This window comes from Lycorma delicatula, chromosome 1 (assembly GCF_047948215.1).
Source record: "Lycorma delicatula isolate Av1 chromosome 1, ASM4794821v1, whole genome shotgun sequence".
Lineage (NCBI taxonomy): Eukaryota > Metazoa > Arthropoda > Insecta > Hemiptera > Fulgoridae > Lycorma > Lycorma delicatula.
In genome coordinates, this window is record NC_134455.1 from 384,102,961 (window position 1) to 384,128,121 (window position 25,161).

General features: G+C 36.4%; 1 protein-coding gene across 1 annotated transcript in view; it reads right to left on the reverse strand.

The window, feature by feature from the left end:
- Positions 1-25,161, reverse strand: part of LOC142317322 (uncharacterized) — a 131,976-nt gene that overhangs the window by 42,821 nt on the left and 63,994 nt on the right. Inside the window, exons 10-12 of the mRNA XM_075353775.1 lie at positions 18,264-18,314; positions 17,802-17,840; positions 13,635-13,676 (exon numbers count right to left, since the gene is read on the reverse strand). Of these exons, the coding sequence (XP_075209890.1) occupies positions 13,635-13,676; positions 17,802-17,840; positions 18,264-18,314 (132 nt within the window). The remainder of the gene's footprint in view (positions 1-13,634; positions 13,677-17,801; positions 17,841-18,263; positions 18,315-25,161) is intronic.

A 25,161-nucleotide genomic window follows, 5' to 3' on the forward strand; every position in this document is an offset into this window, starting at 1 on the left:
TGAGGCAACAATGGTAACGGCTCCATCTAAGTTGGTATCAAATTGATTCTGGCCGCAAAGCCACCCTGGAATCGAGAAAGGACTAAGATAACATCTTCGAGACGTGATGACATCTTGTCATCTTACGTGGAAGCCGTCAGGAGGATGGAAAAATAAAGTAAGAAGGAATCGCCTAAGGAAAAACCTAACCGATAAATAAATGTGATATGTTTTAACTATAGATTTTGAATTTTTCAAATATATTTTATTTTCACAATGGTTGTATACAGTTAGTTTTTCTGGGTTGGAAAGGTTTTTTATTTTTCTTGTTTGGGAAAAGGCTAATGACCAAAATAGTCGACACCTGAACCACCCGCCCATAAAAATGAAAAACAATAATAAATTTCTTCCTCAATATTATTAAACTAACAATCTTCAATAACATTTTAGAAATATGTGGTTTAATGCATGTAATTAAACCACAAAATAATCGTACACATGTCTATAAAAAATCTGTTAGTTCGTAGACGAATATAAATTATATACGTATATTTACGAGTATATAGACTCACTCGATAAGAATAGTTAAAATTTATCATATATGTTGGCATTAGTCAGTTACTTGGTCCTTCTAGTAAGTAAAATTAAACAACCCCCCCCCCCAAACATACACACACACATCTCAGTAGTGTGCAAATACTGTGTAAACGTTTTCCCTTAATGTAAATAACTTATTTATCTTGGGTTTAAATTGCCTTAAAGAATAATTATTATTCTTTAAATACCTCCAAAAATGTTGTAGAATTATTAATAAAATTTATGTCAAAAACAAGAAACCAGATAAAATTCGATAACATTTCAATTATATCCATTTTAAAATAAATAGGAAAATTGTTTTGGGAATGTTACAAAATTATAATTTGATTGCTAAAACAAGTTGAAATGAATTTTTACAATTAAAAAATAAGCGTGATATTTGATAATATATTATTATTAATTATGAACCTCGACAGTTGGACACATTTTTATCTCTTCATCTTTATTTCAGCATACAGGTGAAATACGACATTTTTGTGAAATATATTCACTGGTAATTTTTTCAATACCCATACATACTATCTACTTTTACCGTATAGTTTATATTAGTGAATACATACTTGAAAAGAGATCTTATCAATAAACTTTACGATTCGTATCACTTGACAGGCGTTAATATAAAGGTTTCAGCCCTAGATATATATAAGATATATATATTGTCGTCGAATGGCTTCGCCGGCTCGTAATTCATAACCTTGTGGTGGCCCTGAAAAGGGCCGTTTTGAACGTAGACCAGGCATTCCCTCAGCGGCAGTCCCAACTACAGCGTGGCAGTGGTGGTCTCCAGAGCCCCGTTATGACGGATCGGCGTCAGTCGGCCTTCGCCGGCACGGCCGAGGCGGTTGTCCCAGAGCGATCCTACGCTGAGCCAGCTACTTCTGCTGTGAATCCGTTGGCCAGGGCGATCGAAGCCCGGCGAGCTGGAGCAGTAAGGTAGCGGCCGCGTCCAGCGGCTCACTAGGCGGGTCGGCTAGGCCTGCTGCTCCGGTGGGGATATTGGCATTCGCCGGGAGATTCCACCAGGAGAAGGCCAGGGAAATTCTTCTGTCTTTCTCCGTCTTCTTCTTCTTGGTCTTCACCTGGTGGTCAACGATTAATTTAAAATTCTCTCTTGTGCCTGCTTTTTTATTGGAGCCTGAGAGTGGTGCAGAGAGTGCAGCGCCGCTATGGGGGAGAATTGCGCGGTCATCTGCGCGGCGGTAGTGATACTTGTATCAGCGCGTTAGTATGGTGTGCGTTAGGCAACATCTGAGTTGCCACCGTGTTCGTCACCCGAAATTAAATTAGGCATTATGTGGTAATAATATATATATATATATATATATATATATATATATATATATATATATATATTCTTCAGTAACTACATTGGTGTACACTTTGAATAACTGAATATCCGAGTCGAGATGATCACGTACGTAAGCGAATATTACAATTTTTAAAATAGCAGTTTAATAGTTTAGCTATTTTTCTAATTAATAAGTAATAGATATTTTTGTTTAAAGATGAAAAATTGCAATTAACTATTATGTATCTCATTTTGTAATATTCAATATCGAATATTAAATTTTAAATATACATTTTCAGTATAAAACTTGAAAAAGTTCACAATAATATATTTTCCAATTTCTTTTTTATTTTATTGTGTGATTTGTTTTTTATTTTTTTATTTTAACAACTAGTATAATTAAAATCGGCTACCCAACTGGATCCATAACTAAGTCTCATGACAAAAAGCATGTGATAGCGGGTTCCTAAGAAAATCACAAAAAAAGTCATTCATAAAAAAACAGGTACAAGCCCAATATGCAATTTCAAGTCCAGTCTAATATCTTAAAAATATTTATTTGAATACCTCAAAGTCCACAGAAACCCAACATTAATTAGAAAGAATAAAAAAAAAAATTATTAAAATCAAATAAAAATAAAAACAATACTACTAGGTTTGGTTGTCAAATTTCATAATTTTTATATTACTAGTACTAACTGTTTCCAACAACTTCACACTGTACGTCTCGTACGTCTAGGTTGTTCCAGGAGAGCCTTATAAATTAATATCTTGCTGAATATCGTAAAACCTGAGTTTCTCCGCAGCAGCCAATGTAGTTCCCTATACCTTGCGTATAGTTGTTTTCTCTTCATCCTCATGTGACTCTTCCAGGTCAAACGCCGATGCAGGTGAAGTCCTAAGTACCGCTCTGACTTTGTGGGATCAAGATTCTATCTATATACACACTGGGCAGTCACCCTTTTGCATATACAATGTGACAGACTTTGATATATCTTAATTATTTTAATCCTCCATTTTATGTCCCACGCGCAGACACGGCCAAATACCATTTGTAGCTTCCGTGAGGCTAGGCCAGGATCTTTGTTAACGGTCAGGATAGCAGTGTCATTGGCAAATGTGGCTACGATGCAATCCTTCAGAGCTAGAAGTTCCGCAGCGAATATGGAATACAACACGGACTAGTACAGAGCCCTGAGAAATACCCGAATACCCGCAAAACATATTTGCTTTCGGCGCACTCCAACACGGTTAGAGCATTTAAGATGCAATCCCTTGGTGCCAACCCCTTTCCAGAAGCCATGATTTAGAAAACAGTTCATATCAATGCTTTCGTAGAGCCGTTCCACAACCAGCCTTTTTCGATGGCAGAAGCAACTTACCGATCACCAGCAAGAGGCTGATGGTTCGATAACTAGCCTCATCAGGATCCTTTCCAGATTTTAGGAGCACCCTCATCAAAGCCACCTTCCAGCAAGCCGGAAAGCAGCCCCAGCTTAGGCACCCCGAGAACAGTCTGCCAAGCGACTCTCCTCTGATAGCTAGCAGATGGTAAAATATATCCTGGTCAAGATGTTCAATGACCGGTGCATTCTTTAGTAACATTCGAGAAACTACTCGGGCCTTATCTGAGGGATCCACAGTCCGCACGCTAGAAAATGGTGTATCACCCGCGTAACTGGTCTGTGAGGAGAAATCTCTTGTGCAGGTTTCCCAGGATTTAAAACAATAACATCTGTGATATCTTTCATTTCACTGGAAAGTATGATGTTCGCAGACCATCATTCAACAGATCCTTAATGTAGATGGTGGCTTTAATGGGTACAATGACAAGCATCTTGTGGGTCACTAAGTCAGAGCTCGGGGATTTCCTTAGCCGGGGAAATTTTTGTTAATCAATTTTAAACTCTTCCTTGTAGAAATAACCCTAATTGAGAAGCTGATCGGCATTGGGCTCTCAGGAAGTCTTTAAAATTTGCATCATTAGGACCCTCGTCAACGTGCAGTTGGAATGTTACTTCTAGGTAAGAAGCAAATAGATGAGCCTTCACTCTGTCATTCCAAGCCCATGATCAAGTATGCCTCTGTAGGGAAGGGGGTGTTACTCGCGAACGATGTAGTCCCTTCGTAACCTTCAAAAACATCAAAGTGGTTTTCTCCGCACTGAAAACCATCTTATGCTGAAGATTCCACATTCCGAGAATCTTACATGCCTGTGCATCCCTGAGCTCGATCTCAGCACGCGAACCGCCGTCGACTAGCAGCAGACCATCGTCGGCATAAGCCACGATGCGACAAATGCCGGGGAAACGCAGACGCATGAGAATCAAACTCGACGATCCAGACGATTGGACCTAGAACACCGGCCTGTGGACAACCTTTAGACAGGGTCTTTCCTACCTGCAACCTGCCATCGCAAAGGACAACAGTTCTGTCGCTGAAGTAGCTCAAGAGGGTCCTAATCTCATCTCGCGTGCAACCACGCTTCTGTAACTGAAACAAGGCAAAGGGCCACCACAAGTTGTTGAATGCCCCAGATATGTCCAAAAAGTCACCGAGTACATATTTACACTCGCTGCCTGAAGGCAGATCGGTGACCCTAAGAATTGCGTCCTCCAGAGAGGACACAATCTTTCATAATTGCAACGCCGTCTTGGGTCGAGAGAACCGACAGAAGAACCGTCTTTTTTCCACTTGTGCCCAAGTACTCGATAAACAACACCCCATGGGTCTTAATTTTCCTTCTCTTGAACAAAAGAGCACCAGGAATCACGCTTCGAGACCTAATTCTATGAAAATACTCGGTCCTCTTCTGACGATACTCCGCAAACAGGACTGGACGCCGGTCAGGATCACGCGCACGCTGTGCGGCTCTCTGAGTCGGCCCACAGCCTGCTTTATCGCAGTCAAGTCCCGAGCCACCATCCAGCTACTCTCTCTCGACCCGTGCTCCGGGGGATAGAGAGTTCAGCGGATTCAACCACCGCAGAAGAGATATTCTCTGCCCGGTTATCTAATGGGACCTCGTCCAGGGTACGCGTAAAAACCCGCATCCTGGACATTGACTTGACCAAATCTAACCATCGAGCGAGTTGAAGTAAACCTCAACCGTTCTCAAATAACTACCGTAATCCCTGCTGTTGACGGAGTGCCTATGATTCTTGCGCAACCGTTTACAGTTGACGCAAGTCGGAGCCTCTTTCTTATGTGGACAGTCGTCACGCTTTTGGCCCTCCTCGCCACAATGCGTGCAGACCGATGCATACTTGCAAAACTTAGCCCTGTGGCCAAACCTACAACATTTAAATCATCTCTGCACGTCAAGGTACTCCTTGACGCGGCAAAAGCAAAATCAACGTACACTCGTCCCTCCTACACAAACCGTTGATGGAGACCAGCACCTAGCTCGAATACTCTGTGATACCGGGGGCATCACGTTTCCCTGTCTGAAGACATGCCTACACTGCACTTTGAACGAGGCCTTGTCCAAATCAATGCTCTGCTCTCGAAGGAGAGACAGAACCTCGTCATTGGAGAGGCTCCGCTCGATGTCATATATAATGACGCGGGGCCTTCTTAACCGCTTTAGGTCAACCTTGACCTCAAGCTTCTTCACATCCGGAGAGTCCTTGATGAGCTGGACCGTCTCCTTGTTAAGCAACGACTACCAGACCTTTGCTGGTCTCCTTGTTGTCTCGAATCCTAAGCTGGTTCTGGTCACCGCGAATGGCTGCCCGGAAATCGCGCTTCATCTCTTGACTCGTGGTCTTCGAGTCCTCTGTCTTGTTAATAAATAACACCTCCGGCTTCTTAGCCACTTTGCCGGCTTTTCGCTTTGTTTTCAGAACCTCAGCGTAGTGCCTGGGCTGCGATGGGGCCTGAACAACCACTTTAGGAGCCTTGACCTCTTGGGGCTTAGAGGCCAAGGCCTCGAAACCCTCACTAACCGCCACAAAAGCTTCCCTCATCTTGTTGTAACGAGGAAGAATGGTCTTCTTAGCCCCAGCACTGATTCTGCCGGGAAGCGTCAGGAATTCAAAGAGGTACTCCTGGACTATTTTAACCAGCGGGGCAGAACTGCCAGGTCTGCCCTTCGCTTTCTTAAATGCCTCGACTACAGGGGAGGACTGCACCTAGGTGGGTGCCCCCGTGTCCATCGCTTCGCTGTTCTCGTCCTTTGAGGAGCTAGTCGACGGAACCGGCTCAGGCTTCCTCTTTCGCCTGGGCTTCTTCACCTTAACTTCCTGGAACTCGGACATGACCGAAGATTCCCTAATTCCTAACTGGTCGACTAACGAAATCTCGCTGTCTTCCTCCTACTGTCTAAGTTGGGCAAGCCCACAAAGTGACAACTGCTCGCAGCAAGACGGGCAGCCGGAGCAGCCCCTTACGTTCTCCTGTCACACTTCGCATCACTTAGCTGCTGCTGGATCGATTGATTGAGGTACTATGCGTACAACAAAATACCTCGGATTACTGCACTCGCTCTGACATGAGCGCAGGAGGACTAAAAGGCACGACCTTTTTCCTGTTACAGGGGCTAACGACCAGCAGTCGTTGCCACCCTTTCGCCGCGATGATGCGGGTTTGCGTCGCAGAAATCTACACCAGCTACTCCGCAAATAAGATGCAACTAATAAGCCTAATCTGAATAGTGCAAACCGTGAATACAACCTTAAAACCAGTAAGCCTTGATGTCGGAAGGTACACACACCACCGTCAGCCAAAAGCACTGTTGATAAAATATACTACAAACTACTCTGTAACGCTTTAAGGACCAGAGTAGCAGTAACCTTCCAACATCTCAATTCCCCCCCGAGGGGAGAAGATCACACCTCGTAGCGTGTCCGGTCGCTACACCACCCCCTCCGTTTCTAGCCAGTAGTGGGTTTAACGGAGGACAACTTCTCGCCCTCAAACTGATTGCCCACCACAGCTTTCAGTTTAGGCCCCGCAGAGATGCCACCGATGCAGATGCCCCGAGGGACATGTGCATCGATAAAGTTCACCCCGAGACAGTTTTATGGGTTTGCCTTCAGAAAGAAGACAACGGACAGCTGCAGCTACCACGTCGCCCTCAGGAACTAAGCTAGAAGCCTAACCGCGGAATGAAGACCCCGCGCCTAGCACTAACTTTAAAGAGCCAATTATCGATTGTCTCTGATCCGAGCTAAAGTAACCTTCCAGCAGTATATCCGTCTCCATTCAATTGAGAAAGATTACCGATGTACTCCTTAAATGTCTCGTCTCTGATATTATTCAACAAAATCCTCAGCCTCCGCGCCGTTGTATTATGAAGAATCCTGTATACTGCCCTACTGAATCGCTGCCAATTCCGCTAAGACACCGCTTTGAGACAATTAGATCTGCCTCTTTCGGCATATAGGTATATAGGTATTGTCTCTGGCCGAATGAACATCTTCAGGTGTTGACCGAGGTTATGTTTCGTATGAAACAAAACCTCCTTCTCATCCTCAGCACCATCGTACTCAATGTAAGTAAGACGGGGAAGTGGACCTACGTTGAATCATAGATGTTTTCTAACAGAGTTATGCAGATAACATACCTGAAGTAATAAAAATTCAAGTATATCCGGCATGCAAGTCTGTAGACCAGTATGTTGCTTGGAATCCCGAAACAATTTCCAGGCGTAGATTTTGAACTACCCACATGCTTTCCCCTCTCTTTACACAGCGGAAAGGTCTCTTACAATTATTTTTGCTTTGCCCGTTCAGTTGACACCTCATGTCAACAGGCATCGACAGAAACCGACAGGCACGAGGCCTGTCGGTTTCCGCGATGGCACGAACGACACGCTGCAATTCGCTATTTACTTCAATTCAAATATGGTCTTATTGTTCTCTTGCGGCTTCAGGTTTACAAAAAAAGCTGAAATGGGCTCCTTAGTTACCTTGTGGAATGTGTATTTTTCTAGTCCTTAACCGATGTCCTTGGCCTTCGATTTTTTCCTCGATCATCACCAGTTGAATCGAGTAGTGTAGGTTCTTATCACGACACGAAAAGCTCACTGATCTTTCTAGCGAAGGTATGGCCTGCCTATTAAACCATGTTCCCGAAATATATTTATGAATATTTTCGGCTTCGATGTCCCCAGGAATTATTCTTAGTTGTTTACCTCCGAACAGTTGAATGTTGTATTCTCCTTTCACACGACCATTTATAGCAGTTTGTACAGCCTCAGTACATCCCGTAAAGCGCAATAGGAGGTGTCTTGACTAGTTCCATTCGATTGACAACATCAGCATCTTTTAACGGAAAGCCACTAAATTAATTCTATACAGGTAATTCGCCATTGCTAGGACAAGGAATCACAGTTGGTTTCCTCGGCATCCTCCACTTTGTAGTAGGTTGGTATTCCATATTTACACTCTCGTTAACACTCGAATTTCCCGATAGATTGTTTGCTGTCATCTTTAATAATTTTTCTTCGTGCAATCCTCCTAGGGTTTCTATTCAACGACGTTAGCTGATCACGTTTTTTACATGATATCTGACAACTTCCACAATCAGATTTCTCTTCGTCTATCATATATGCTAAAGGTAGCTGATCCATACCGTGTGAGAACATAAATATACGAAACAAGTAAACAAACAAAAATAATCCATAACATTGGAGATGTAGCTCCAAAAAAATCTGTAATACTTCAACTAAAATCGTATCAAACCTTAATACCTAATGACAATTAATTTCAAATTCAACTGCAGAAATAACATAACATAATGAAACAACTCAAATATGTCTTTTTGTTAGAATCAACAAACACACAAGTATCAGAGAACGGCTGATCTTTACTGTAACAAGTTATTTTCTTTAATAAGTTTTCAATTGATTTTTGAATATTTTATTCCCGTTTAATCTTGCACGAATACAAAAAATGTTTGCCCTCTGTATACAGAAGCTGTATATAAATTTATTTGTGATAGATTTACCTATGACTTGACATCATGTTTAATCTATTCGAATGTCAGCGGAATATTGGTACAGGTAAATTAAATAACTTCGTTTATTACACTGTGGTTTCATCAATTCTGGTCACCGCATGATATCATTGACGTAGTGAAATGCTGACCGCAGCATCCAGGAGGATGGAACAACCTTTCCAATTTACTAACATCGCTAGCCTCCTCTATGAATCATGAGACCTTGCCGTTGGTGAGGGGGCTTGAGTGCTCAGGGATACAGAGTAGCTGGACCGAAGGTGCAACCATACCGGAGAGGTATCTGTTGAGAGCCAGACTAAGGAATGATTCCTGAAAGAGGGCAGCAGCTCTTTCAGTAGTTGTTAAGGGCGTGAGTCAGGACGACTTAAACGGCGTATCAACATCACTCAGTCCTCTGAGTACTGCGCAGCTGAAAGCAATGGAAAACTACAGCTGCTTTTTTTCCAAGAAAATGTGGCTCTCTGCATTTTCACATAGCAATAATGGAGGCGCCTTCCTTGGTAAAATATTCCGGAGGTAAAATAGTCCCCCGTTCGGATCTCCGGGTGGGGACTACTAAGGAAGGGGTCACCAGAAAATTAAAAAATAACATTCTACGAGTCGGAGCGTGGAATGTTAGAAGCTTGAAAAAGGTTGGTAGGCTAGAAAATTTTAAAAGGGAAATGGGTAGGACAAATGTGGATATAGTAGGAATTAGTGAGGTTCGGTGGGAAGAGGAAGGCGACTTTTGGTCAGGTGATTTTAGAGTAATTAACTCAGCGTCAAATAATGGGCAGGCAGGAGTAGGTTTCGTGATGAACAAGAAGATAGGGAGGAGAGTGGAGTATTTCAAAACGCATAGCGATAGAATCATTGTAATAAGGATAAAATCAAAACCTAAACCGACAACGATTGTTAACGTCTATATGCCTACAAGCGCCCATGATGATGATGAGGTAGAGTGTGTATACGAAGAGATTGATGAAGCAATTAAACACGTAAAAGGAGATGAAAATTTAATAATAGTTGGAGATTGGAATGCAAGCATTGGAAAAGGCAAGGAAAAAATATAGTGGGTGAATACGGGCTGGGCAAAAGGAATGAAAGAGGGGACCGACTTATAGAATTTTGCACGAAGTATAATTTAGTAATTGCCAACACCCAATTTAAAAATCATAATAGAAGAATATACACTTGCAAAAAGCCAGGCGATACTGGAAGGTATCAGATAGATTATATCATGGTTAAGCAAAGATTTAGAAATCAACTCGTTGACTGCAAAACTTACCCTGGAGCAGACATTGATAGCGACCATAATTTGGTGATAATGAAATGTAGATTGGGGTTTAAAAACCTGAAGAAAAGGTGTCAGATGAATCGGTGGAATTTAGAAAAGCTTGAGGAAGAGGAGGTAAAGAAGATTTTTGAGGAGGACATCGCAAGAGGTCTGAGTAAAAAAGATAAGGTAGAAAATGTAGAAGAAGAATGGGAGAATGTTAAAAAGGAAATTCTTAAATCAGCAGCAGCAAACTTAGGCGGAATAAAGAGAACCGGTAGAAAACCTTGGGTTTCAGACGATATATTGCAGCTGATGGATGAACGTAGAAAATATAAGAATGCTAGTGATGAAGAAAGTAAAAGGAACTATCGGAAATTAAGAAATGCTATAAACAGGAAGTGCAAACTAGTGAAAGAAGAGTGGATTAAAGAAAAGTGTTCAGAAGTGGAAAGAGAAATGAACATTGGTAAAATAGACGGAGCATACAGGAAAGTTAAGGAAAATTTTGGGGTACATAAATTAAAATCTAATAATGTGTTAAACAAAGATGGTACACCAATATATAATACGAAAGGTAAAGTCGATAGATGGGTGGAATATATTGAAGAGTTATACGGAGGAAATGAATTAGAAAATGGTGTTATAGAGGAAGAAGAGGAAGTTGAGGAGGATGAAATGGGAGAAACAATACTGAGATCTGAATTTAAGAGAGCATTAAAAGATTTAAATGGCAGAAAGGCTCCTGGAATAGACGGAATACCGGTAGAATTACTGCGCAGTGCAGGTGAGGAAGCGATTGATAGATTATACAAACTGGTGTGTAATATTTATGAAAATGGGGAATTTCCATCAGACTTCAAAAAAAGTGTTATAGTTATGATACCAAAGAAAGCAGGGGCAAAAAAATGTGAAGAATACAGAACAATTAGTTTAACAAGTCATGCATCAAAAATCTTAACTAGAATTTTATACAGAAGAATTGAGAGGAGAGTGGAAGAAGTGTTAGGAGAAGACCAATTTGGTTTCAGGAAAAGTATAGGGACAAGGGAAGCAATTTTAGGCCTCAGATTAATAGTAGAAGGAAGATTAAAGAAAAACAAACCAACATACTTGGCGTTTATAGACCTAGAAAAGGCTTTCGATAACGTAGACTGGAATAAAATGTTCAGCATTTTAAAAAAATTAGGGTTCAAATACAGACATAGAAGAACAATTGCTAACATGTAAAGGAACCAAACAGCAACAATTACAATTGAAGAACATAAGAAAGAAGCCCTAATAAGAAAGGGAGTCCGACAAGGATGTTCCCTATCTCTGTTACTTTTTAATCTTTACATGGAACTAGCAGTTAATGATGTTAAAGAACAATTTAGATTCGGAGTAACAGTACAAGGGTAAAAGATAAAGATGCTACGATTTGCTGATGATATAGTAATTCTAGCCGAGAGTAAAAAGGATTTAGAAGAAACAATGAACGGCATAGATGAAGTCCTACGCAAGAACTATCGCATGAAAATAAACAAGAACAAAACAAAAGTAATGAAATGTAGTAGAAATAACAAAGATGGACCACTGAATGTGAAAATACGAGGAGAAAAGATTATCGAGGTAGTAGAATTTTGTTATTTGGGAAGTAAAATTACTAAAGATGGACGAAGCAGGAGCGATATAAAATGCCGAATAGCACAAGCTAAACGAGCCTTCAGTAAGAAATATAATTTGTTTACATCAAAAATTAATTTAAATGTCAGGAAAAGATTTTTGAAAGTGTATGTTTGGAGTGTCGCTTTATATGGAAGTGAAACTTGGACAATCGGAGTATCTGAGAAGAAAAGATTAGAAGGTTTTGAAATGTGGTGCTATAGGAAAATGTTAAAAATCAGATGGGTGGATAAAGTGACAAATGAAGAGGTATTGCGGCAAATAGATGAAGAAAGAAGCGTTTGGAAAAATATAGTTAAAAGAAGAGACAGACTTATAGGCCACATACTAAGGCATCCTGGAATAGTCGCTTTAATATTGGAAGGACAGGTAGAAGGGAAAAATTGTGTAGGCAGGCCACGTTTGGAGTATGTAAAACAAATTGTTGGGGTTGTAGGATGTAGAGGGTATACTGAAATGAAACGACTAGCACTAGATAGGGAATCTTGGAGAGCTGCATCAAACCAGTCAAATGACTGAAGAAAAAAAAAAAAACATCGCTAGTTTATTTAAAAAATATTCTCATTACACGTAGCTGATAGACCTATTGGACACAAAATATGGCTGTTGTGTATATCCTCCAGTGTGATAATGGGACATGTAAAGTTTTTTATCAAAAAGGTTTGCTAAAGGGACGACCGTAGACAAGATGAAGGCTGTAGTAGAGATGAAATTAAACTTGGTATTTAAGGGTAATATTAGAAAAACCTACGATGTATTGTTTTAATAAAATATCGTATATAAAATAAAGGAAAAAATTCTTTTCAGAACTAAAACACATTAAAACATACAAAACAAAAAACACAAAACAAAACACTTTAAACACCTGTGCAATAATATACGAGTGTTGGATTTATTCACTGTCTATTATGTAACAAATTGTGAAGAGAGTATTTAACACAAATATGTTTTTCTTAAGGCATTATTCTCAAGAGATTCATTTATTAATATTACTAACTCTTTTACTTAAACATATTTCAATAAAAAAGGTGCATGGGATGTCTATAGGATGGATGTAGGTATATTTTTCTTAATAAATAGGATGTGGCACTTTGAAATTTATAGCTGTAACCGACTGGCAGATGCGCATGAGTAGGTTTTGTAAAAATTTACGAATATTTTATTTTTTATTTTTTTCTAATAAAGAAATTGTTATAGTATGTGGAATATTAGAAAAACTGATTATTTTTTCGATAGAAAAACGGGTGAAAATTTATTTTACATAAATGTCGGAAAGCAGAAAGGTTTTTGTACAATAAAAAGAACGAAAGAAATACGGGGAAATTGTGACGTTAGAAGATGGCTTTAGGTACTAAAAGTAATTTCTCTCGGGCGCATGAATTATGTAGAACAAATTTCACTCGACATGTCGGGCAGCCGGTGCGGTGTATCCGATCAGTCAGCTGTGTCCCGCAGTCAACCGGTTCGAAACCTAACCAGACTTGTTAATTTTTTTGCTTTAAATATTATTTATCCCGCTTTATATCTCTTGCTCACCTGTGACGTCACACGACAGCAGGCGACTGAAAAATCTGTACATCAGTGCTACCAGCTTTTGAAATATTAAAATAATAATTAATATTCGTAGCAAAAATATAATTCGGTTGGCAACCCTTTGCGATTTTAATCTCCCGTTCCAACAGGACGAGGGAAAAGTGAATCTACCACAGGAGAAAAAGGGAAATTCTATGACATTAGCTGCGTCAGTAGCGCTCATAGCGGTGACAAGAGTTACTAGTGATGCAGTAATGCTGTTTTAGCAATACTGTTTTTTTTTTTTTTTTTTTATAATAAAACCTTGTATACACACACATATATATTTATATATAAATAAATTACTGTACTTACGTTAAATAATTATTCTTTGGTAGAATGGTATTATTCGGAATGCTGAAACAAAATTTTCATGTTAATAATACTAATGCTTTTAATGTGTATTTCCAAAAAAATTATTTACAGAACATAGTGACTATTATTTACCCAATACACCTCTCTGAATAGTGAGATACCATTTACTTTAACAGTATATAGTGCAGGATGCCTGGTAAAGTATAAAAGTACTCTTTTGTGTTAATGTGATTTTAATACCTTAAAAGAAATCACATAATAATATGCGCACTGAGTTTTGTATTTTAATATAACACTCATAATTATTTATCAATTTCTTGTTGCGAGAAGTAAGATTTAAATTGACCTGTAAGGTACCATAATAGCATGTTTACAACAGGATCTTAATTTAGACTTTTCTTATCTTAGATTTTACTTACATCTTAAAATATTTGGACTACCCTCATTATGGTGGCATGTTTTGTTTTTCTTCAGTCAAAAGAGTAACTATCTTAAAGTTCAAAGCTACGTCAGAAAATTTATTGCTCAGGGCTGGGAAGTCTGTAACTAAATTCCGATCAGTATCGTGTTTTTTTCTTGCTGATAATTTTTTTTTAATGTTAAAAATATAGTCTGACTTTTTACATGCAATATTTTCTTTCTTTTTCAGTAAATTAAAGATAACACAAAGAATATGTTGCACTTCCATTTTATACTACTTTGTGAAAATTAAATAGTTTTATTAAACAAAATTATACATTTATATATATTATAAAGGACTTTGACTTCCGCAGAAAGCCCTATGTTTTTCTATTTTATCGTTTTATATTATTTTTGTTTTTTATTAATTATGTTTTTATGAAATAAATTGACCGCTTGATTATGCGTGTCAAGCGTAATACAATGACTACACAGATTTATATTAAATACATTTAAATAAAAATTTTATAATGATTTTATTAAAAAAAAAAATGAAGTTGTTATTTAATTAAAAAAGTAGAAAAGATACATAAGTGTCATAAATAATAGAAAGTGATACATAAATATCAACTTTGCTTTTTAGTTGAAAATTATAATTTTTTTTTTAAATGAAAAATGCATCTTAAAAAAGAGATTTATTGAATTTTTAATAATTTCAGCATAACGACTAAGATAAATTAATTCTTAAAATCTATATTATCAGGAAGATTTTAGTTTTATTTAATATTTTTATTTTTTATTTGGTTTTTAAAGTATATTTTAATAATTTTTCCACTTAATATTCCAAAAAAGTATATCAAGTACATGGACAGTGACACTAAATTACTTTTTATTAACCTTATTAATTAACATAAAAATCAAAAAATATCAGATCTTTACTAATCCGTATTAAGGTGATAAGCAGCACTAATTAATCTTAAATTACATTTCATCAATGCCTTTTTTGTAGTAATTAACGGTAATCCTTACACAATTAACATTAATTAATTAAGAAATTAAAGTTAAAATATGGCTGAATACAATTATCAGAAAATGTTAATGGTTAAAATTGTTTCGGATGGTTCCGCGTTAAAAGTTATTATTAAATTGATTTGAAAACATTTTACGTGACAACATGACCACGAGATTAAACACCTCGGAGGTTGATAGGAACAACTTCTTCCTCAGGCACTCACTCCTGATTCGAGTCAATTGGTTAGAGACAGCTGTGATCACCAAAGACAGGAAACAAGGAAGACCGAGAGCATCCGAAGAAGCTCCACCTGCTACGGATTTTTGGGACTGACATTCCCGGAAGGGGTCACGGTCCAGGCTGTTGCCGATGACTTCTTGTTAGTTCATGGTAACTCATGACCGGAGATAGAAGTTCGAACGCAGGCGGTCTTATCAACCGCAGACAGCTGGATGGACAAGCAAAAATTAAAGATTTCTGTGCCAAGACGAGGTTTGTGCTTCTCAAGGGTGCGGGCAAATTATAATACAATCAGTACCTCCGTATTAAGTATAAAGGCTGTGTAATCAGCTGAGGTTAAGTTCATAAGTCCGTAGGTGTTTAGTTTGATGAGAAGTTACTGTTTCGCAACTACATTAAGTAAGTAGCGGCGGACGCCGTCTTTGTGATGTACAAGCTTACAAGGACTGCTCGAAAGCATTACGGACTGCCGGGCCGTCATTTGTACATGATGTACCAAGGTATCATCGAAAGTACGACCTCTTTCGCGGCGTCCGTTTAGGTACATATGTTGGAAAGAAAGGTGGAGCAGTTTTTCAAAATTTAAGAAGTCCACAGCGCAGAGCCTTAATTGTATGCACTAGCGTTTTAATACAACCCCCTACACGGCTACCTTTTTATTGGGAAAGGTTCTCCGAATCGATTTAGTGGTGAAAGTTACGGCGGCCATGTTGAAATTGCAAAGAGTCAGGGAAGCCGACGTATTTGGATGCGGTATCGACCCGGGCCTCTACCGGATCGGAACGGTGATGTCAATGCACCCTCTTGCGGACGAGTCTTTTCAGACTTTCGATGGAAGAATTGTAGTAAGGATGGCACTTTACGACTAAGGTCATATCCTTGTATAGAATTATACAGGATCTCGGGTAGATGGTATGCCTCTCTATCGTTTTAAGGGTATCGGGTACCCAAGTGCTCTCCAACCATGTAAATTTAAACCGATGTTTGTTTCGGTTCCGCCTGGTAAATGATGAGCATTCCGTCTACGGGGAGATACAGCAGGACGAACACATGATGCTCGACTACCCTGCTGTTTAAGTTGCAGGACTCAGGCTACCCTGGAACTTAGTGGTCAAGGGGAAAATGGGCCACTCACAAGCGTCGAGTCAATGTTGTGGGAGCCACATTGTTGGACCATGTAGGATTTCCTTGATGTGGATGCTTTGTTCAACCGCCTTCAGTACTATACTTCTAATGAAAAGACTCTTACCGCGTTGCTGTTAGGAGAAACTAACTGAGAAACATGGCTGCCTACCAGCCAGATTAAGGTTCCTAGCGCTTTAATGGTGAACAGATACTTGCTGGCAATCAGCGGCCTAGGCGTGGCAGCGAATTACTGTCTTTGACGAGATAAATTTAATTATTGATAGTTATATATGTTTTAATATTTGACCTGGTGCCTACCAATTTTAGTGATATATGAAATGTGGACGGTGGTACACGCAAGCGAGTGGTCTATGGTACCACGCTTATTCCGCTCACGGTTTTATGGCTGCTGTTGATGCTAGTTAGGACACACGTCGCTAATCTCTTTCGAGGCTCAGTAGCTCTTTGTAGCACAGACATTCGGTTTTATGCTTTAGGGCGACCGAATGGGGTAGTGGCCAAAATAATCCCAAACAAATCAAACTGCAAGTTACAGAGTTAGGTTCTATATATATATATATATATAAATGATGGCTGAACGTTTCGGCCGGGCCATCAAGACTGGCTGAAATAGGATCCTAAGGAGGCCTCCGGCAATGGACGGACCATTAGGTAGTGGCCAGTTCGCGGATTGGAAATTGCATGTAGCCGTCATGACCGCTGTTTCTGGGGAGCCGTCTGTTAAACACAGGTAGATAACCGGAAAAAAGTGGTCGTCCTGCATTTGCGTGCTGCGCGCAAGAATTAGGTCCGCTTGGAGAAGATACCAGCGTCGCTCCCTGACGGGGAATATCGTTGATGACATGCACACTGAGGGTCTGCAGATCTACCCACGCACCCGTAATTAGTATGCCATCAAGGAAGCCAGACTCAAGTTGTGGCAAGTCTCGATGCGCAAGTTTCAACGCAACTCCTTTCAGCTCGTAAATTCATGTTACGGTCAAAGCCACTGCACGTACTGTCTAGTTTTTTATGCGGGATTGGTGATCGGGAACACACTTTAACATAGTGGTGACTTACCAGGCGTTCCTGGATATTCTGTTTCTAGATGCTCAGGAGGGTAAGCAGAGTTCGATGTTGGGCGGTTGCTATGCTATTCCCTGGCGTACGGGCTGTGTGCCCAGTTGCCGTTTGTAGCACAGACATCCGGTCTTATGCTTTTGGGCGTCTGATTGAGGTGGTAGCGAGAGAAATGCCAAGCAAACCAAAACCCTTAGCTCTAATAGTTCGTTATTTGATACATTGAGATTAAAAACTGGATTGAGAAGAAATTGGAAGTACACATGACTTATTTTAAAGGAGAAAAAAATTATTTGACAGTTATTACTTACTTGCTTATGTAGCATGCTGGACGGTCCGTAAAAAATTTTCTGAAAAATAAAAATCATATGAAATTATATTCAATATTTTTATTTAAGATGCAGTAAATCAAAAAATACAATTTTTTTCCTGATTGAGATCCTACAATATGTACAAGAATTACCACTAGAAAAACGAATTGCACGATTTATAAATTACTTAAGTACTATTACTTATTAATATTGTACTTGTTTTATAATGATGAGAATTCTCCAGATTTATTTTTATATTTTCTTTAGCAGTATATAATCTCTGTGTATGAAATACTGTAGATTTGTTCGTTTATATTTTGAAGTAAACTTTAAATTTGTATCTACATGCGCGCGAGCACACACACACACATATATATATATACATATATATATATATATATATATATATATATATATATATACTGAAAATGTGGACTGTAAAAAAAGTTAGATCCTACTTACTTTGCATTAATTGTGCCTGGAGGTCTGATTGCATTTTGGTTATAAATCGATCTGAAATTTAAATAAATTGATTTATTTACTTACATATATGTATAACATACTAATTAAATAAATTAACAACATTTAATAAAATGTAATTAATAATCAATGTCTGATGATTTTAAAAGTTATTTTATATCATAATGGAATAAAGCAATAGTTTTATGCATGTAAGTCAACTTTAATATAAGGAAATTTCTTAAATTAATTCTCGTTAAAAAAACACTGAATTTAGCTGAATCATGAGCTAGTTGAGAAGACAATCTACCTCTAACCCTGATTCACTGAAGAGGGATAAGTAGCAATACTTTTACAGAATATGATAAATTATAATAGATAGAAAAACGAGTTTATTCATTAATCAGAGAAGTATTTTTATCAATTGATAAGCTAATATAATATGAAAACGTCGTTATCATTAATTTTGTAAAGGAATTAGAAACAAGTAAGGGTAAAACCTAATTTGTTACTAATCTGATTATTTATGGGTAGATAATACTGCTAAATATATTTTCACTTACAAATATAAAACATTTTAGATCAGCAATTCAGTTTAAGCTGCATTATAAGTACAAGAGAAATGGTTATACCTATCAATAAGGTTCTAGAAGCAAGGTTGAAGAAATAAAATGCTTCATACTTGGTAATAGTACATCTTGAGAATAATAATATTTTAAAATATTATATTCTTTTTGTCCATTTTATATTTGATGCTTGGGTGGAATGTGACTGTAAAGATATGAAAAAAAAAAACGATAGAAATACAAAGGAAAGAATTACTAAAAATCTTTTAAAACTATGTAATATATTTTTATTTGCAAACAAATGTTTTTTTAATTCAATTTTAATAAAGTGTCTGTTCAAAAGCTGCTAGTAACTTTGTCATTTGGTGTTAACAATCCAAAACAGCTCTGTAATGACCAATTCAAACCAGGTTTTGAAATAATTTAACCAAAATATTTGAGGTCAACCTAGTCTATTAATTCAAAATACCTTCTATGAGGCACACAAGTTTCATTGCTTTTCTAATGTTTATTAATTATGCAAAGTACACATCCTAATTACAATTTCAGTCACCTTAACGGTTTTATGACATTAGAATTCTCTCAAGTGTAGAGAAAAACTGAATGGTAAAACAATGCCACTTTATCAGTACCATAATCTCTATAAAAAAAATTCATTTTGTAACCATTTATTGACATCTCACCCAGTGTCCAAGCTGCCATTTTTTATAAAAGCATAGTAAACATATAGCATTGGATAAGACTTAGTTTGATTGTCAAGTACTATTCTCAGATCCCAAAAATATGTATCATCATTTAGAAATTTATCTGGGATTTTTCTACCCTTCTTTTTCAACACTGACTGAGCCTGGTGGTCAGTATGCTTCCTTGACAAGAGATATCACTTTTTATTTACCTTATGATAAGCCAATAGTAGGAAAAGATAAAAAAAAATTTATTGCCGAATTCTTTCAATACAATGACATATTTTTAATTTATGTGTTGATAGTAGTTTTAATGAATTTACACAAACTAGAAGGATATTACAAAATTTAAATTATTTTAATTAAATGAGAAGTCTGTAAAAAATTTTATTTTGGAAAAATCAGACAATTGCATAAAAATTTGTCTATGATACAATAGCTTGAAAGTTATTTGGTGATAGCAGTTGGTGTTGTGAAGAGGAAGTAGTTTGTTTACTCTTTGATATTTTAAAGTAACGGAAATGAATCCTCGTCTAGAGATTCACATAGAAGAAACTAAATATAGATTTGATAATAGTAATGAGGTGTATTGAAAAAATGGTTATTGCAATGATATAGTCAAAAAAATATTTATTTGATTTAACAGACCTGTTTTAATTTTTCATAATTATTATTATTAAAAAATATTTTATATTTAATTTTGAAACAGGTGTAGCAAATGTTAATTTTATTTAATAATATTAAGAATCTAACAGTGTTGGAAAAATAATGAACCTAGTGGTAACATTAAAATTGAAAAAGAAAAGGTATTCTTTTTAAGTAGGACAGGTAAATTATAACACAAGTACAGATGATACCTTGTAAGAGTGACTATGAATTTTTTTGGTTCTTTGGTTACTTTCTTTTGTTGACAGTCTTTGAGGATACAAATCCTTCAGTACAAAATATAAAATAAATTGTATTCCATAACAATTATTAATAGCTATATTTTTCTGTAGATTCTATGTTTAGCAGAAAGAAACTGTATTTATTTTGCGAGAAAAATACGTTTTTAGTAAAACGATTGACCAGTAAAACCAGCAGATATACCTGATCCACCAAATTAAATTTTTTACACAATATCTGAAAAGATAATAGTACTTCTTTAGATCTAAGGGCATTTCAATATCCAAATTATATGCAGAATTCTGCTGTTTCTACTTATTTGTTTTAGGAAATCTATAATCAATCATTAGGAACCTTATCAATCACACACCTTATCTATCGCATTATCACCTTTCCAAGTTCAATTAAGTCAAGTCCTACTTTATCTTTAGTATTAACCTTGATTTTATACTTCTCTTAGTTGTATTTTGATGACTCTTAAATCCAGGTTTAGTCATGCCTCTTTTCCAACTCTATACTTGTGTAGTTATTACGTGACCATGCATTTTAAACTCCCTGATTTCCCATTGAATGTTCTTGAGTGAATGATTTCGTCTGTTCGTTTACTATCTTTTCACAAATAGAATTTAAGAAATGAATTTCTTACTTTCCATAATAATGCTTTAGGCAGTTTAAATTTTTATCTTGCTATTATTTTCAGGTGAAAGAGTATTTTTTCTAAACAATTCCTACTATCATATTTTTATAGAACTTATAGTAGTTAAAATTACTTCCTTAAATTTCAATTTTAAGTTATACTTGTTATGACTAGTTATGGGTTATTTCTTTAATTTTTGTTATAATTATACTTGTTATCCATGTTGTTTTTCTATCAAATCCTTCTGTCTTATTTTCACAAGAGAAATCCGAGTTCTAAACAAGGTGATAATCATTTTTTTATGTAATTCATTTAATGTATGAGAAATAACGTTGTAAAATTCCTTCATAAAATTACCAGATTTATATGTATTAAGGGCATAAAAAATGTCTAAATATGTTATCCCCAATGGCATTCATCTGAATCATGGAACAAAATCTAAAAGAGGTACAAAGCTGCTAATGTATGACAGAAATTGATTTTCCAAAGCAGCTCTACCACCTGGAAATCTTGCTGCACTACATCCAAATGAATAAATAAATCCTTTTATTACGATTATTGCATTTATTACCAGCAAATCAAATTTATAATTTATTATATAAAATAAATTATTTAAACATTTCTATAACATGTTCTAATTAATTGAAAATCATATGCAAAACAAATAATTTAGGATTAGTACATTTACTACAATCTATTTTTAAACACTTGCAATTGTAAAAATCAATGTAGGATATATAAGCTTTCTGTTTTCTAGGCTTTTGATAACTAATGCTTATGTGCCAACACTTTTCTCTGTTGTTACGGTTTTAACATAATTTTTAACATAACCTTTGAATTTATTAAACAATTATTTGAAATTAATAAATTTAACAAGCCAAATGCAAATTGTAAGAAACAGAAAATGAACAAACTTTTCCATATTCAAAATAATTGTTTTACTAGTAATGTTGTCTTACAAGTTATTTAAAGATGAAGAACTACTCATAGAGCACCTTATATATTACTTGAGACAAGATGGTAAACTGAATCATAAATTTGTTAGCTTATCTAAAAGTGCACAACTACCTCAGAGAATTTCTCCGTCAACAAACCTTAGGAAATTCTATGTAATATATTGTCACGTGTTAGTGGCTCGATCACTATTGAGAGATTGACAATTGAAAGAATATTGAGAGAAACAAGAAGAAATAAGAGAATGAAGAATATTTAATTGAAAGATATTGAGTGATTGACAATTGGAAATGTTTATACAAATACAATTAATTATATAAAGAACATAAGTAAAACAAGTCAAATCATTAATTATAATAAAAATTACAATGGTAATGATAATAGTAAAAACTAACAAATAATAAAAAAGTATAGTAATCACATTCACACTAATAATCAGAATAACAACAGTAATAATAATAACATACAATAAAAATCATCTCTCGATAGTAATTACAATAATGGCAACAGTAAACAATAATAATATTAAATGTCAATAATAATAATAATCAACAGAGATTACATTCAAAACAGAATTTAAAGTAATCATCAGGAAATATAATTACAGGTTGACAAAACATGAAAATCAGAATTCAGTCTCATTGACAAAAGACATAAGAATGACAGCTAGGCTTAACACTTTTAACCACTATTCTTGTATTAACAACAATAGTGCAATAGATAAGGGAAGTATAAAGTTATTTCACTGAAAATACCTTTAATGTTCACAAATAAAGCTACCCTAACCTTCTATGAATGTATTTTAGGATATTTGTAATTTTAATTAAGCTTGCCAAATTTCAATTTGATTTCCTTCAGCGTTTTTTGCTGTTCTGCCATCTTCAAGATAATCAAAACTAACATATATAAAACTATAATCTTATTTAATTAAATTATATATATATATAAAAAAATTAATCTTCATTTTGTTAACTTCGTCAAAAGTTTTAAGTCTGTAATAGTTTCTCTTAAAAGTTTTTTATTGTAATAGTTTCTCAATTGTTACGAGTTTTGTAAATTGTGGAATTAAGTAGGTAAAAATTCTTCCACAATTTACAGATTTTTTATTGAAGTATTATAGTTGACTTAGGCAGATCGTGGATCATGATGGGTCGGAAAATTTTATGTCATCTTCATCAGTTAAATTTTCGTGCATCTACCTGACTTTGTTGTTCAGCATCTCTGCTTCCATGTCTTGGAACGTATCCAAAAATTTCATTTGAAGAAATCACAGACCAGTTGCTTTCTCAGTAGAAACAGTGACTCAGAGTCAACCACGCAGATAGGTGAATGGGAAAGAGGTTTGATCGGATAAAATAATTTTTTTGGCCAATACGAAAAGAGTGATAGCGCGATCCCTCATCTTGACATTTTTCCATACCTGACACTAATGAGTGCAAGAGAATTTGTCCTTCTAACATATGGAAATCCAAGGCGTCCAGCTGTTCATTGATAGGACGAAATGTGTAACAGTGCACTAAGAGATAGCCAATAAGGGATTTTAGGCAATTTCAACCAAAAATCTCTACAGAATTGCTCTGAACCTTCTGGAATGCTAGAGTTTTATGTCATAGATTATTCCGTTAAGATAAAAATGTGGTGTGTTTCAAAATCATGGCTAAATTACATGGATACCATTTCTCAGGCAACTCCATCATTCATTGTGGAGAGAAAAATTCACGACGTAACTGGAAAAGGACAATTTTTGTAGTGTATTGGAGTGGAAAACAACGAGTTCCTGCTCACCACGCCAATTGATGTGGAGAACACGTTTTGCCATGATTATGTAAATTTCCCTTACATCATCATATTGTCTGCATTTATGACGTTGAAGTTACAGGTAGAAAGTATCCTATTTTTTATTAGGAACTCGTAAAATGTATTAAGTATTCTCTTTCCTTTTGATGAGCTTCGGTATGACTTAAATAATTCCAGTGATACTTCCCCCGGAAATGATAATATCAGACTCAGCGTGTATCTCACCTTTCGGATATTGCATAACGAAATCGTTTTTCTTAATACAATAAAATATTTTCTGACCAAGGTTGTCCCGTTTCTTGGTCAGAAGCATTAATGAATCTCATACTGAAACCCGGTAAGGAAAAATCGTGTCTTTCACGTTATCCTCCTGTTTCCATGTCCAGCACCCTATGCAAGTTGATAGAAGGAATAAAAAACTGTCGTCTAGTATGTTATCTTGCGAGAAATGCCCTAATTGCTTCCGGACAATACGGTTTCCGCCAAGGTAGATCGTGTGTTGATCATGTACTTGCCCAGAACCTTTTATTCAAAACGCCTCCCTACATTGCCTGTGCCTCATTTCTGTATTTTTCGATATGCGAAAGGCATATGATACGGCTAAGAAGAAAGGAATCCTAAACAGAGAAAAGAATCTTCCTTATCAGAGGTTTCTTCAAAGGTCAGCCCTTTCGAGATTGAGTTGGAACAATGATATATTTCGAGAAGTTGGCTTCCTGGCCCACATTTAATTCCTGATAAATCTAAAACTTGTAAAACATAATTGTACTTTAATTCTTGAAGAATATTAATTAATCCATGATCACCTATATCATTATATCATGATCACTATATTATTAACTTCTCGATTGGGTAGATGAAAATACAATTTTAAGGATAGAAAATCAACGTGCAAGAATTAGACATAAAGCTGAGCTAGAATGGCTTGGCTTAGCAGGTGATACAAACACTCCGATTGTAGTTATGAGAATTTCAGGAATTTACGGACCAACCAGAAATGTTTTATTGTTTTAAATGTGAAGCTTTGAAGTATTTTGAAGACAAATCAAAGAAATATAATCCTATACAACGTCAAGATATTCATGAAAAATGGCAAAATCACCTTATTAACCGAGTTAATAATAAAGAAGTTGCTGTCAAAGTTGCTGCCTATGTTTCAAAGTACAACTCAAATCCAACAGTTGCTGAGGACGTTCCAGCTGTAAACCCTAAGGTAAAGAAAATTAAACAAGAACTTAAAGAAGCTCAAGAGCAAGTTGTAAAAGTTTCCAATAAGTTAGAGACGGTTATAACTCGTGCTGAACAGGAGAAACAGATAAAGGAACTTGAAGCTAAACACGAAGCTGAATCTGAGCAACTTAAAACTGAACACAAAGCTG